The 15,664-nt window shown below is 51.4% G+C and overlaps 1 protein-coding gene across 1 annotated transcript in view; it reads left to right on the forward strand.

The window, feature by feature from the left end:
* The first annotated feature begins 10,536 nt into the window (after positions 1-10,536).
* The window catches only part of LOC148841524 (inactive dipeptidyl peptidase 10), a 41,870-nt gene continuing 36,742 nt past the window's right edge, over positions 10,537-15,664 (forward strand). Inside the window, exons 1-4 of the mRNA XM_088921159.1 lie at positions 10,537-10,634; positions 12,363-12,444; positions 13,131-13,327; positions 13,419-13,563. Of these exons, the coding sequence (XP_088777285.1) occupies positions 10,537-10,634; positions 12,363-12,444; positions 13,131-13,327; positions 13,419-13,563 (522 nt within the window). The remainder of the gene's footprint in view (positions 10,635-12,362; positions 12,445-13,130; positions 13,328-13,418; positions 13,564-15,664) is intronic.

A 15,664-nucleotide genomic window follows, 5' to 3' on the forward strand; every position in this document is an offset into this window, starting at 1 on the left:
AATTCAAATTTACCCGCCAGCCAATGACCAAGCTCCTGTCCACGCTACCTAGCGCGCGCGCGCAGGAGAGGACGTCACGGCGTGACGCCTGACTGACGCCATCTTTGTTGTGGCAAAGCCGCGGCGTTCATTTTAAACCCCGTAGTTTTCCGCGGGATATATACTTCAGATTCTGGGAGAAAGTTATCGTCTCTTTGTGTAAGTGTAAATTCTGGATATAAAGCTTTCTTATAGAGACATCGGGTATTCTCACCTGTCTATTAGCAACTATATGTGAATTTAAGGAGTTATAAGTATTTTAATTTTACAATAAATGCAATTTCAGCAGCCATATCACCCTGCAACCCACAACCCCCAACCCCCTGAAGCTCAGCAGGTGTGAGCCTGGCCAGTAGCTGGATGGGAGACCTCCTGGGAAAAACCAGGGTTGCTGCTGGAAGAGGTGTTAGTGGGGCCAACAGGAGGTGCTCACCCTGCAGTCTATGATGGTCCTAATGCCCCAGTATAGTGACGGGGACACTATACTGTAAAAAGGTGCTGTCCTTTGGAAGAGATGTAAAAACAAGGTCCTGACTTTGTGTAAAATTCCATTAAAGATACCAGTGTGTCTCTTGAAAAAAGTGTAACCCCACTGTCCTGCCCAAATTTCCCTTTGGAAAACCTGTCTCTGAACTGGCTTCATCACTCTGTTCTCCCCACTGATAGCTGGTGTGTGGTGAGCGTTCTGGCGCACTATGGCTGCTGTTGCATCATCCAGGTGGGGCTGCACACTGGTGGTGGTGGAGGAGAGTCCCCATTACCTGTAAAGAGCTTTGAGTGGAGTGTCCAGAAAAGTGCTGTATATGTGTAGGCAATTATTATTGTTGTTATTATTATAATTCACACTGTCAAAACATGAAAACGAGAGTTAAGCTTAAATATCGTTATAGCTCACATGAAATCTAGAAATGGGGGATTAATGTATTTTATCATATATATGATCTCATATATGTACATTTTTGTATTTATATATGTGTTATGTTCTAGATCTGGCCTGGAGTACCTTCCGTGTGGAGTTCGCATGTTCCCCACTTGTTCAGGTGGCTTTTGTCCGGGCGCTCCGGGCTCCTCCAACACTCTGACAGACATGCTGCCTGGATAACTGTGTGAGAGTGTGTGAGTGTCCCGTAACAAGGAACCGGATGACCCGGAGTCTACAGCAGGCACAAGGCGGCAGGGCTGGACCCTGGAGGGGAGGCCAACTCGTTCCGAAGCGATAATTACAATTAAAAACCTGCTGGACTCTGACCATCGGGACCGGAGTCGCTCCCTCCTGCATCAGTGCTTCCCGGTCATTTAGAGACCCTGAGCACATTCACCACAATCTGACGGTGACACAGTTCGAAGTTGTGCGAGTACAGCAGTCTCACAACGTGTTGAACACCGGCTGAACCGCTGACAACATTCGCATTCTAAAAACTGGCAGCTTACAACCACCCAGCACGACCACCCTGACACTGCAGCGGGTGTTTCTTCGGGGGTGACGGTGGGTGTTTTGGGGGTGATGGATGGAGAGGCGTCTCTCCCGCAAAGGAAGATGGCGGACGCTCCCCGCGGTCTATATCGACGCGTTTACCTGATTCTGTCGGGAGGGGGCGCCAGCACCAGAATAGCGCCACCCGAGTCTCGGTCAGGAGCCGTCAGCGCTTCGCCTGCTGTTACATTACAACAGCATCTCTGCTTCCTGCTTCGCCTCCAAAACTCTTGATCCCCTCAGACGTCCTTTTTTATTAATCGAACTCCATAAAATGAACACCTTTCTCGGATCTTAAACAGGTTATTTAAAGAGAACTGTAAAATCCGCTGGACGACAGCCCTGAAGGACCGACTCCCGCCTCCTGAAGCGCTTTATTGTATTATATTATCTACACACCTGCAGTCTTATTAAGGCATGCACACCTTCCATAGCAATTGTCGAAGGTTAGAAACATAATGCAATGTCTAAATTAACCCTTCGCGTTCTAGTCAGCTTTTAAACTTAACTCTCAACCATTAAACACGGTGTAAGGGCTGTGGCTCTCTCCCTGCTTCACCCTTTCTTACTCTCTCGAGAGGTAGAATTTCTTCATTCAGTTGCCTGTGGTCTGATTATGCGGCCAATCGTGATAATTCATCTCGTGAAGTCCATTTTCCAAAGCATCCCGTATAAATAATTGTAATAAAGCCTCAAGAACAGACGAGGCTAATCTCACCACTTCTTGAAAGAACCCAGGGTATCCGCTTTGATTCGGTGGAGCGGTGGCACTGTGGCTAAGGATCTGCGCCTGTGGCTGGGAGGTTGCTGGTTTATATCCCGCAGCCGGCAGAGGAATACTACTCTGTTGGGCCCCTGAGCAAGGCCCTTAACCCCAGTATAAATGGCTGACCCTGTGCTCTAACCCCCGAGCTTCTCTCTCCCCGTCTGTGTGTCTCATGAAGAGCAAGCTGTGGTATGCAAAAAAAAGACCAGTTCCTAATGCAAGAAATTGTATATGGCTAATGAAATGATCTTGTCTTATAACTTCGCTGGGCAGCTTGTTCCAGACTCCCACAGCCCTTTGTATAACGAAGTGTTCCTGTTCTCGGTTTTATTTGGTCTTCCCTGGAGTCCCCACTTGTTCCCTCGGGAGTTTCAATGCGGGATCTGAAAAAGCCCAAGGGGGTGACTTGGACAACGCCACGGAGCACTTGGCCGTGTTGGGGGCCAGGTGAAGCAGGATGCAGCTACACCGAACGTCCACGAGAGGGCAGCGTGAGCCCGGTTTGTCTCCAGAATAGCTGCACCACCTGGGAGAAACCCAATATTAAGGGATCTAGCAGTGACTCAGGGAACAGGTAAAGATGTATTCCTATTCCGTGCTGAAAGGAAGAGAAAGAAAGACACGACGTTTCAGCTGTGGAGCCTTCTTCAGGTGCGGTAACAGTAACTCGGCCAAGTTCAATACTTTATTGCCATAACAACAAGTTGCATAGAATTTGGCTTGGTGAGCTCGTACAATTAAAGATATAAAAAATACATGTATACAACATAATAGATAGCATCCAGGGCAGGCTCTAGCTTTTTGAGGGCCCTAGGCAAGATATTGGAAAGGGTCCGTTCCAGATCACAATTTGCACATAAACTACTATTATGAGCTCCAAGCACAACCTTAGTTTACCATTTAAAACAGTTTAATACTACTTTAATAACTAGAAAACGTATTAACCAGCTTTGAAGAACACATACAAACAAGTTACAAACAACAAGAAGAAGCACAACTTTTAAGACGTATTTTATCATTGAAAGTAATTAATAGGCACATTAATAACAATAAATAACGACGAACAGCATCACTGTTACCTCGGAACTACAGCAAATAACTTACAAATGACTGCATTGAAACCTTTGCAGAAAGACATCGTAGAAATAAATATGTGATTAAGAGGCAAGTGCGCTCAACAGCAAGGGAGGTGAGATCAGTAAGTCCATCGGGAGGCAAAATCTTCAATCATATCTTTTACACGATAGTAGTCGACCCGCTGGATGACTGATGCTCATGATGGCCAGTCCACTCTCCCGGGTCGGCTCTCCGCTCCTGCCGCTGTCAGTCCGACGGGCTGCAGGAGGAGATCACAGCGCCCCCATCTAACTCAATACAGGAGAAACCGCGCGGGGAAAGCGACGCGTTTTCATGCCAATTGTGTATGATCGCTGAACAGTCTTCTGTACCGTACATTGCCTTTCACGCTGTTGTTTGGCCGGGCAGCGTCGAGTTTTAGCCAGGCAACCCGCACGGCATGCGTACAGTTGCGGGAAACCTGTTACCTTCTGGTAAAACACCCCCAGAGAGCTTCGTGTCCAGCTTGAAAAGGTGTCTTATCTACCGTTCGCAGGTTACAGGGATCTGACTGACTCAGAACCCAATGAGATCCAAACCACACGATCACGCACGGAGCGCACTATTACCATGACCTGAGCGTGCGTCTGTTTTGAGATCGCTTGTCCCGCTTCCAAGCTTCAATTCAATTCAGCTTTATTTGTCATTATACTTACACAGGTGCGTAGAATAATGAAAAGCATTTCTCACCAGTCTCTCGGGTGCAGTATATATATATAGAACAGCAGACAAGACAATAGAAAGTAAATATAACAATGAAGCGCTTTCGGGTTCACGTGGGGATGCGCCCTCAGGTCGGGCTCCCTTTAGCTCAACTGGTTGGGTCCCTGTTGAGTGACACCGAAGGCCCGGGTTCGAGCCCCAGCGGTGGAGGACTGACCTGAGGTGGGGGTGGTGAGGGCGCATACCCACGTGAACTCGAAAGCGCTGCAGTAACAATAACAATGTAAACAACGAATATGGCACCAGTGTAGCTGTACCTGTGTCTGTTAAAAACTGTGTGAAGTTATGCAAACAGTGCAAAATAATACAGCGATTATCAAATAGTACAAGTCAATCAAGTACAGTTTTAAGTTCAGGCTTGGCTTGCACATATGGTGTATGTAGTGGTGTGAGTACAGTCGCTGTGTGGTACAGGGAGAAGTAAGGAGAGATCATAGTTTGGTGGGTGGGAGCAGGGGGGTCACCAGCTTGACGGCTCGGGGGAAGAAGCTATTTCGGAGTCTTTTTGTGTGCGTCTGGAATGTCCGGAACCTTCTACCAGATGGTAGGGGGACAAACAAGTTGTGAGTGGGGTCAGTCGTAATTTTGGTGGCCTTTTTCAGACTGCTGGTGTTGTATATTTCCTGGATGGAGGGTAAGGCCCTGCCGATGATGTGTTGGGCAGTTTTGACCACCCGCTGTAGTGCCTTGCGGTCGGGTGCGGTGCAGTTGCCGTACCAGACTGTGATGCAGCTGGTCAGGATGCTCTCCACCGTACATCTGCAGAAGTTGGTGAGGGTCTGTGGATGCAGGTGTATTTTCTTCAGCCTTCTCAGGAAGTACAGCCGCTGTTGTGCCTTCTTGAAACTGGAGGTCTTGTGAGGTCCTCAGAGGTCCTCAGAGATATGAACACCTAGGAATTTGAAGTTGTTCACCTTCTCTGCCTCATGTTCAGGCATGTGGGTGTAGATTCTTTTGGTACTGGTACGATGGTGGTTGTTTTGAAGCAGCTAGGTACAGTAGCCGGGGCCAAGGACAGGTTGAAGATGTCGGTACAGACATCGGCTATCTGCCAGGCACATGTTCTGAGTACCCGGCCAGGGATTCGTCAGAAACATCACGTACTCAATAATGATTGGTCATGTTTCGACTGGGCTTCCATTAGGATCATCCACAGCAGCAACTGAAAAAGCCACTAAGGGAATTTGTCAATCAGATTTGAAGGTGCTGATTAAAAATATGTTGTGTTGCACTTTGAGGGGTCCCTAGGTAGGGGTCCCTGGCAGCCTTGGGGCCTGAGATAGACCCCTAATTCGCCCATGCCCAGGGCCGACCCTGACAGCATCCGGGGTGGAGCGGTAGCTCTGTGGCTAAGGATCTGCACCTGTGCCTGGAAAGTTGCCGGTTCAAATCCTGCAGCTGGCAGAGGAATCCTACTCCATTGGGCCCCTAAGCAAGGCCCTTAACCCTAACTGCTCCAGGGGTGCTGTACAATGGCTGACCCTGCGCTCTGACCCCAAGCTTCTCTCCCTGTCTGTGTGTCTGTATCTCATGGAGAAAAGCTGGGGTATGCAAAAAGATGAATTCCTAATGCAAGAAATTGTATAGGGCTAATAAAGAAATATTATTATTATTATTATTATTATGATTAGCATCCATCCAAGACATTCACAATCCTGAACACAAACCAGTGATAGAACAAATAACAGCGAGATGTCTACACGCATCCACACACACGCATATGCACACACATCCACACACATGCACATGCACACGCATCCACACACCTGCACATTCACATTTACCCCCATCCACACACCTGCACATGCGGACACTCACAGAAACACGATTTGGTGACTTGGCTCATGTGTGTTTGGAAGGTGGGAGGTCACCGAGCACCCAGACAAAACCCAGCCTGAAACGGGAAGAAGGTGCAGACGGTACCCAGTCCAGAACCGAACCCGGGACTCGAGAGCCACCGCTGGACTGTTCCACCCTGGTCCGATCGTTTAATATCGTGAAACTCCATGACTGCCAGCCTGCGTTCGGCACACACTGTGCTGTTTGTCGTATTGTTACACTCGGGCTTGTCGAGTATTGCGATTTCCAGGACTAAAGTGGACAACAATTTTGTTCAATTCAGCACACAGAAAGAGTCGTGTTTTTCCGACACAGTGTGGTGTTGCGCTTTCTTATGTACACAATAACATGTCTATCGCATTTATACCGTGTCTTTCCAGTCATAAACACCCTGAATACAGCGGTTAAGTTGACCGTGAAAATGGTCAAGATCGACGGAACACACAAGTGTCTCAAGACACGCTTTAATTGTTTTCCCTTTAACTGGAAGGTGAGACGAGGAATTTAGCTGTTATTTGTTTAATCAAGATCTTTCCTTTAGAGCGTCATCTATTAGGAACAGAAAACCAAAACGTGTGTTCATCACGAAACCTCGCCAGATGTAAGACGTATTCTTCCTCTGATACTGAACAAGAGACCGTGCTGTTTCACCGCCAAGGGCAGGTCGTTATTATTCGTGAGAGGCTCCGTGTAAAAATAGAGACCGAGCGGCGATCGTATTCTTCTAACTGGGTGCTCGACCGCACATCCACACCCGACAAGAAAGAGCTGGAGGTCTGGCGATGCTCGCTCCCTCTCCGCTCCTTTTTCTGCGTCGGTGTAGGAACCGACGAGGAAATCGCTGAGAAAGGCAAAGTTCCGTGGCATGTTGATTAATTTCCAGCTGGTCAATATATTATTGACTCGCCGTGCGGGAGACGAGAGAGAGAGAGAGAGCCAGTGCGCGCGTCGCGGGCGTGGGGGAGGAGAGGCTGCGGAGGAGGGGCGGAGAGCGTGTTTGCCCCGGTGCCTGGGCTCCCCGTGCGCGCGTGTATATGAGAGTCGCGTTCGCCTGTCCGGTAACTCGGAGCCCTGCGGCGCTGCCAGCGAGGAGGGGCTGCGCGCCGGCCGGCCCACTGGGACGGGTCCGGGAATTACTGGCCACCGGGGACACCAGCGGCGGGTGCCGAGTCCGCCGAGATGATCGCTACCACGCATCAGAACATGACCACGGACCTGGTAAAAATGCATGTTCGGTGTCTGCTGTGTGGTTTCAGAAACTTGAAGGACAACAGCCGCCCTCAACTCCAAAGCGCGGCTCCCTCCCCACGCTCCCAGGTACAGCGTATCCGGGGGTTTGGCAGTGCTCTCTACCGGCTCGTCTGTCAAGCCCAGCCCCTCCCTCCCCCCCGGCACGGTTTGACAGAGTCTTGGCACGGGGAGGCTTGGAGCGCAGGAGCGTGGTGACAGGGGCCGCGTGTGCGCGTATTCAGGGGTCTGTGAGCGGGAGCGGGAGGCGCGCAGGACAGACGGCCACTGCAGCTTAGCTGCGCTTTCTTTTCGTTTGTTTCTTGACTTGACTTCTCCTCCTCTCCTTTTTATGCGCTCTGTCCCGCGCCATTTATCCCTCGTGCGTTCGCCAGTCGCCCTGTCGCACGCTTTGTGATCTTCCCCGCGCGCGCCGGGCGTCGTCTTCGGTCTCGAGTCTCGCTTTCCTCTCTCCCGGCTCGGACCCGTGCCAGACCCCCGGGCGCGCCGGGACCTCCTCGGGTCTGCCGGGCTGCAGGACGGATGCGCCGCTTCACGCGTCCCTCGACCAGGACCAGCGCCTTCCAGCCACTCGCCCGACAGCGCCTGACAGCCAGCAGGCTCCGCGAGCGAAAGTCCTCACTGGGGTGGCGCTGCGCTCACTACAGGACTATCAGAGCGAGAGGACACGAGCCAAGGCGCTCTGAATGTCGCCAGCACACGCTTACAGATACAGATACAGTGCAAACGGCAGGCCGCTGTACAGATCAGGGACCGCCAGCCTTTGGCACATCCATTACGCTGCATTCCCCCAAAGCCCTCTTCAGCACGCGGGCGCATTTAACAGTGACGGCACCGTTCAGTAATTCATGCACTGGGGGGTTCAAAGACAAGGGGCACGGCACGTCGGCGTGGAATTTGAGCACGCCTGGCCTGGAACAGCAGCAGCAAGGCTGCGCGCTGGTTTTACCGCAACTGTGAGGACAGTCGCACCCGGTCCTCAGAGTCCCTTATAGTGAAAAGAGACGAATAAGGCACAGCGCAGTCATTTGCTTCACGTCGACAAGGTGACAAGGGTGGTCACCAGTTCTGTGTTCTAGGATCCCTATAAAATGCCCAGCGTGCACAACTTCAACAAGTTACTCGAATAGTTCTCTCAAAATATTTGAGCTTCGGAAACTCGGGGGTATCCAAGTTATTAGAGCAGGCTGACGTGCGCGTTGTGCAAATAACTTCATTTGCTTTTTCGATTTTCATGTTTTACACAATGTTTAAATGATTAAAAATCAATGTCCTCAGGACGTTTCAGACAAAAGCCCCTCTTCAGCTCTTCAGAAAGAAAAAGGCACAGCGCAGTAATTCTGTCAGCTGGCGAGCGAGGAGGAGCCGTATATAGCGTACGAGTTGAGCCTGCGGTGGCTGTTTTGACTTGGAGATAAAAAGACGGTGTGTGGGTTATCTGGGATAGATTCTCTTACACTTGAAACGAATTCAAGTAATGTTTTTTTTTTCCTCCGAAAAAAGCCACTTTCTATAGCATACATCCTGCAGAAAAATCCCGTTAAGATTGAAGAGAAACCCGTGCACATTAAAAAAAAAAGGATCTGTGCAGTTTGAAATTCTTGCGGGGTGCGTCTTCATCTCGGTGGACTCTCCCCCTGTGAGCGGAAAGATAGGACCGCTGCTTTCTTTTGTCTGGCTTCCAGATAGGCGGCTCGACTGCAGGACAGTCCGTCTTGTGCCACAGCGAGGTGGCAGCTGGGCTACCGCAGTGTGTGTGCCCAGTGTGTAAGGTTCGACGAAGTGGAGGATCCCCAGCCGCAGTGAGCCAGGGGTCTCTCCGTTAGGCGCTGTGATCACGCCGTACTCACCACCGGCTGCGAGACGGGGCAGCCGGGCTGCACGGAGGGGCTGCGTTTCCTCCGGCCGCGCGGCTGGTGGCGGCGCCTGCGGCGACCGGAATCTATCCCAGAATCGCGGGACCGAGCTCCAGAAACCAAGGACTACACGCGGCTGGGAGCGTCGAAGACAAAATCACCACTCGCGCACCTTCCGTTATTGTCTCGCCTGAGACTCTCCCGACCGACTTCAGAGTCTCTTATTTACTGTAGGATCTGCTCTTGTGTATAACCTCCCCCCTCACACACACACACTCGCTCGCTCGCGAGGAAGCCCAGCACCCCACAATGTTTGCGGCGCAGCAAGGTCTCACCACGGTCCTGGTAAGAAAATAGTTTCATTCGTCCTAAAATGTATTTTGGTTATCTTGTGGTTCGTGCTTTTTTTGTGCTCTCTCGCGTTTCACGTGTGTCCACCCTGCTCTTTCCTGACAAAACTGCTGCGGGACGTCAGAACAGAATGTGAAGCCAAAGCGTTAAGTAGAAGACAGAAGGAGTGTAAAATACCTTGCTGTTTTCAAACCTGGGTTACCCTTTGGTAAAAGCGTTTGGTCTCTTTTAACGCGATAATTGGTCCTTTGCCCGGCGCCGTGTATGAACGGGCGTTTGAAAAGAGCGTCAGCAGAGAGACTAGGGGCCTGTGCCAGCTGCTGAAATTAACCTGGACCGTATCATCATGCCAACAGGAGGTCCACATCGCCTGGGTGATGATCCCTGCCTGCGTTGGCCTTCCCAAACGTGCATCTTCTTCATACTATGACGTTATTTATTACGCTTTTACAGCCTTGAAGACTAGTCAATATGAAGTCCCTGTACAGGCATGGCTGGGGACCGGCACAGGCAAGTTCTAAGTAAGGCCCAGTATTACTGACTGCGGGCAGCAGCTGGTGAGGGTGGCATCAGGTGTGGAGTGCGGCCGTCTCCCTGTTCCGGGGCCCTGGTTTCAGTCACAAAGAGGTGTACCTTCTGCGTGGAGTTTGCATGCTCCCCACCCTAGTTTTCCCCAGGACGTGCTCCCGAGTTGACTCCACGTTATTCCCCGGTGCCCCTTAGCTGTCTGAATGTGAAAGCGTGGCCCCTACAGCAGGAGGGGAAGAGGTTGGTGGCTGAGAGTCTGTGCAGGGGGAGCCGACCCCCGTCCTGATGCGCGTGCGGCTTGTGAGCATGAAGACACCCGCTGGGTCTCCACATGTGCCTGTCCGCCCACCCACCCACCTTCTGACGGCTTCACCCAGTTCAGGCTCCGAGAGGGAGCTGGAGCCTATCCCTGCAAGCAGCAGGCACGAGACAGGACACATCCCGGAGGGGGCACCGGTCCGTCTCTGGACACAACCTGAAACAGACACGCGCACACTCACACCGGAGCCAAGTTTCTCAGAAAAACCAGTTAACCTCCCAGCATGTCTTTGGACTGTGGGAGGAAACCGGAGCACCCCGAGGAGACCCAGGCGAACATGGGGAAGAACATGCAAACTCCACCCAGACAGCACCCCAGTGCCAGAATCGAAACCCCTGCACCTGCGCCACCTTGCGGCCCACGTGTGCCAGTCAGGTCAGCGAAATGTGGGTTCGGCCTCCCTGAAGATCATGTAGTGCCCCCGTACCCCCCGCGGTCCTGGAGGGCGGCTGAAGTCCTGTGCTTTTCATTCCCCTGTGGTCTCCCCGTGACGCGTGTCCGGTCCTCTCTTAACCCTCTCTGTGCAAGTCAAAGCCCTTTTACTCTCGCGACACGAGTGTTCGGGATCCTCCGAGTCCTGACAGAGTCCCCCTGGCAGAAGTCTTCAGAGTGAACAGTGAAACACGAGCCAGGGGGCACAAGTGGAAACTGAAGGGAAGAGCATTTACAACCCAGAACAGGAAACACGTCTTTACGCAAAGGGAGGCGGGAGAGTGGAACAAACTGCCCTGCAGGTCTGATTGATTCGGGTCTGACTATCCTCAAGACGCGGCTGCATGAGATCCTTGGATCAATGAGCTAATAATTACCAGCCAGCAGCTAGACCACCCTGCAGCTCACAGCTCACAACTGGCAACCTGGTGGAGCTCAGCTAGAGCTCAGCTGGTGTGGGCCTGGTCTGTGCCTGGATGGGAGACCTCCTGGGAAAACTCTGGTTGCTGCTGGAAGAGGTGTTAGTGGGGCCAGCAGGGGGTGCTCACCCTAGCAGTCTGTGTGGGTCCTGATGCCCCAGTAGAGTGAGAGGACAGTATTCTGCAAAAAGGTGCTGTCCTTCAGATGCAATGTAAAACCAAGCCTCTGTTCTTGTGATGTAATTAAAATCACCTATTTACTCAGGTGATCTTTATAACCAGTTCTTATTCATTGACATAATTTACCTGTAAAAACTAGTGGACCGCCCAGGAATGAGTGTGACTGAAGTAGAGGTTAACTCCAGGCTCCAGGAGACCTACAAATAGTAAAATACACAATGTAACAGCAATGGTGCAACAGCCAGGGTTGTCAAAGACGTGAAATATATCGCCTACAATTTATCGACAAGTTTGAAATTAACCTCTGATTACTTCTTTGGAGTCCGCACAATGACGCGGCTGCCTACTCTACCTGCCGAACGATCAATACAGAGAGAAGAACCGTCTCCTTACACACAGGTGCACTTCCTTACGGTTCCGTTTTGCAAAGGGAATACAACCTGCAGGTAAAAATAGCTTCGTGACTTAAATCTGTGCTCTGATTGTACTTCACTTGCTTCTTCAACGTGCGATCTATCTCGCTAGAGCTACAAACGATGTATTAACGAACATAAAAGGCATTTTTCTTGTCCCGAAGGACAAATACTCCCTCATTTCATCTTTCCTCCAGCAATGAGGCGGAACATTTGTTTCCAGTCGTTGTGCGAGTACTCCTCTGACAATCTGTTAGCCTTTCATTCCGATGGCAGTAGAAACGTGGATGTGATTTCTTAACAACATCTCCGATCAGAAGAGCTCATAGAGCAGAGGACAATAAAGGAGATCTCTCATCCGGAGCAATATCTTCGCTGCTTGTGGATAAAGAATACAATGATAGACCTGTATTGTTCACTTATTATTCATTTTTCTTAGAAGCTGGGTTTTGCAGGCATATTATCAAAAAAATACAACTGGTTCCGATAAAGAAACAATAAACAAGGGTTAAAATAGGTTGATATGAGATTAAGCTCGTATTGCATAGCTTTGATTAGAGTTAATGTCGTATACGGTGGCGTGTCAATGAGCAGGTCTACACAGGCTGGAAAACGAAAGATTCCCTTTAGTCCCCGGTAAGACTGCAGTTGCGTCCCAGGAGCCTTAGTCGTGTCTATGTGCAAATCGGACACAATCAGGCCCAGGGAACAGGGAAGCTGCGCTGCCTGCTGGAGACGCGGGTGAGATTAATTGCGCTTTTGTTTTGCTGGGGTCTTCGGAGATCCGCCGGCGACCGAATCGCTCCCTCTCCTCCGAGCCACGCGGCGGTGATCCGTCAAGCGCCTGCCAGCGACTCCCTCCCCTGCGCGCGCGCGCGCGCTGCAGCACGCGTCCACAGCCCGACACGCCTGGCCGAAATCGCACAGCTGCTGCAGCCTGTTTTTTCCCCCCCCCCCTCACGCGTGACTTTTCCACACGCGTGATGCGTGCATCGCAATCATTCCAACGCTGATTTTGACTCGTCCACACAAATTCACTGCACAGTGCGAAATAGTTGTGTTTTTTTTTCCGCAGCTCTGCCATGTCAAGCGCAGAACGGGTCGGAATGTGGTCAGGAATCCTTTGAGGTCTATAGATCAATAGACTAACCTCCATCCACAAAATCATCAAGGCCTACCATTCCCTGCTGACAGGCTCTGAAAGGAGTTTCCTAGGGCCAATATCAATGTGCTTTAAGTCCAGAATTAGCACTGCATGTAAGAGTGTTCCCTGCAGTCCTACATATTCCATTATTTAAAATTCAAGGGCGCAGTGTTCCTGTGTTAACTTGCAATTACAGAGTGCCCTGTCAGTCAGACAATGATGGCGGGGGGCTGTGAGAGAACTGGCTCTAATCTTCAAGTGCTGGAGCTCCGTTTCCACTCAGAGCTGTGCTGCTCTCTTTGCGTCCCGGCCCCTGGCTGTCCCTGCAGTGCAAGCATTATCCAGGGGCCCCTGGCTGTCCCTGCAGTGCAAGTGTTATCCAGGGGCCCTGGGCTGTCTCTGCGGTGCAAGTGTTATCCAGGGGCCCCTGGCTGTCCATGCGGTACAAGCGTTATCCAGGGGCCCCTGGCTGTCCATGCGGTACAAGCGTTATCCAGGGGCCCCTGGCTGTCCATGCGGTACAAGCGTTATCCAGGGGCCCCTGGATAACTGGCTGTCCTTGCGGTGCCAGCGTTATCCAGGGCCCCCTGGCTGTCCCTGCGGTACGAGCATTTTCCAGGGGCCCCGGGCTGTCCCTGCGGTGCAAGCATTATCCAGGGGCCTTGGGCTGTCCCTGCGGTACGAGCATTTTCCAGGGGCCCCGGGCTGTCCCTGCGGTACGAGCATTTTCCAGGGGCCTCGGGCTGTTCCTGCGGTGCAAGCGTTATCGAGGGGCCCCTGGCTGCCCCTGCAGTACAAGCATTATCCAGGGGCCCCGGGCTGCTCCCGGAGGGCCCTGCGTCTTCTGGGTTTTGTTCCACGGAGCTCTGTTACATACTTGCTCTTCTTATTTAATTGACTGAGTATGATTGTATTAGAGTGGCGCAGTGGTGGTGCAACTCTGGAGTTGGGCTGAGCTCTGGACCAGGGTGCTGTCTGTTGGAATTTGCATGTTTCTCCCAGTGTTAGTGTCAGTTTCCTGCCGCAAGTCTAAAGACAGCTGGCAGGTTAACTGGCTTCTGGGATAATTGGCCCTGGTGCGAGTGTGTGTCTGTGTCTGTCTGCCCTGTGCCGGACTGGCGACCCCATCCAGGATGTATCCTGCTCCCCTGAGACCCCTACTGCTTAGAAAACGGATGGACGGATGATTGTAGTGTTTTCTACCATGTTCTGTATCTTCACACCTAGGTGATTGTGCGGTTTAGTCATGTGAGTGTTTTGTGCAATCGATTATAAAGCACCTATTAACATCTAAGAAAGAGAAGGATGAGGTTAGTCACTTCATTGACTAGAGTACTCGGGTGGAAACGAAACCCAGCAGCCCCATGAACTGAGTCTGAACTCCTGCTACAATGTCTTTACAGGCCTGTGGAAGCAGGTTAAAGACTCTTGGCTTTACCTTGTACTGTGCATTAAAAACTCGTCCCAGGCCTGCTGAAGTTCTGGAGAATGTGACAGGGACTCCCTCTCTAGTGTCTCCCCAGTCCTTAGTGTTTTGATCGCCACCAGTCCCTCTGTTCCGAGGTCAGGGCAGCAGTGTAGCGAGGCCTCGGGTTCGAACAGCCCGATATCCCCGGGGAGACAGGAATCAAACCCTGTACTGTCACCTGCAATGTCTCTTTTACTTATTTCTCTCACCTTGAGCCAGTGGCTTGCTGGGATAGGCTCCGGCTCACCTGGTGACCCCGACTTGGGAGAAGGGGCTAGAAAATGGATGGATGGATTTATTCGTTTCACTCCTGTGTATGACAGCAGAAAGCCGCCCGTTCCTGAGTTTTGCAGAAAGACAGAAAAGCACAGGGAGCTGAAGGACGGCGATGGCGAGCAGCCTTCAGCATGAGGGAGCTGGGCTGTTTGCAGAGCTCATATGGGAGGCGGGGGGTTTGATCGAGTAGGTCATTTAAACAGCGTGGCACGCTGATTGTTCTTTCACATATGTTTTTTTTATGGATATGAATGCGTTGCTGAGTTTTAGAAGGAGCTGGATTCCACATGTGGGGCCTTATCTATCAAAAAGCACTCCCTCTCCCCCGCTGTGCTGTTTTCAATTAAATTATATCCCTCTGGAGCAGGGCCAGTCGTTCTGGTATTGATCCTCCCATTTAGATGAATTAAATGCTCGCAGGGGCTGCTAGCATCCTTCTTGCACAAAAACCAGATGAAGATGCTCTGTGCTGCAGAACAGGCTGGCGAGAATGTGTTGCAGTTGGTCACAGGACCAGGGCAACAGAAAACCTCCATGCAGAATGTCGCCTGGGTGTGTCATTCCCTGCTGATAGGCTCTGAAGGGAGCTTGCGTGGCATAGGATCAATGTGCTTCTTGTGTCCAGCATTAGCTATGTAGACAATTACCAGAGGGAACTCAGAGGTGCTGGTTCGAAATAATGGTGCATAATGTGTTAATGTAATGTTGCTTTATTAGCCCTATACAATTTCTTGCATTAGGAATTCATCTTTTTGCATACCCCAGCTTGCTCTCCATGAGACACACAGACAGGGAGAGAAGCTGGGGGTCAGAGCGCAGGGTCAGCCATTGTACAGCACCCCTGGGGCAGTTGGGGGTGAAAGGCCTTGCTCAGGGGCCCAACAGAGTACGATTCCTCTGCCGGCTGCGGGATTTGAACCGGCAACCTTCCAGTCACGGGCACAGATCCTTAGCCACAGAGCCACCGCTCTGCCCATGGTAACGTACCATGTGTTACCGGTTTGTCAGTGTCAGACAGCGTGTCTCGGCTTCCAACTCCTGAAACTGTTTGGAGGGGCAGCCGGATGTGACCC

The sequence above is a fragment of the Atractosteus spatula genome, chromosome 1 (assembly GCF_055471065.1).
Source record: "Atractosteus spatula isolate fAtrSpa1 chromosome 1, fAtrSpa1.hap1, whole genome shotgun sequence".
NCBI lineage: Eukaryota > Metazoa > Chordata > Actinopteri > Semionotiformes > Lepisosteidae > Atractosteus > Atractosteus spatula.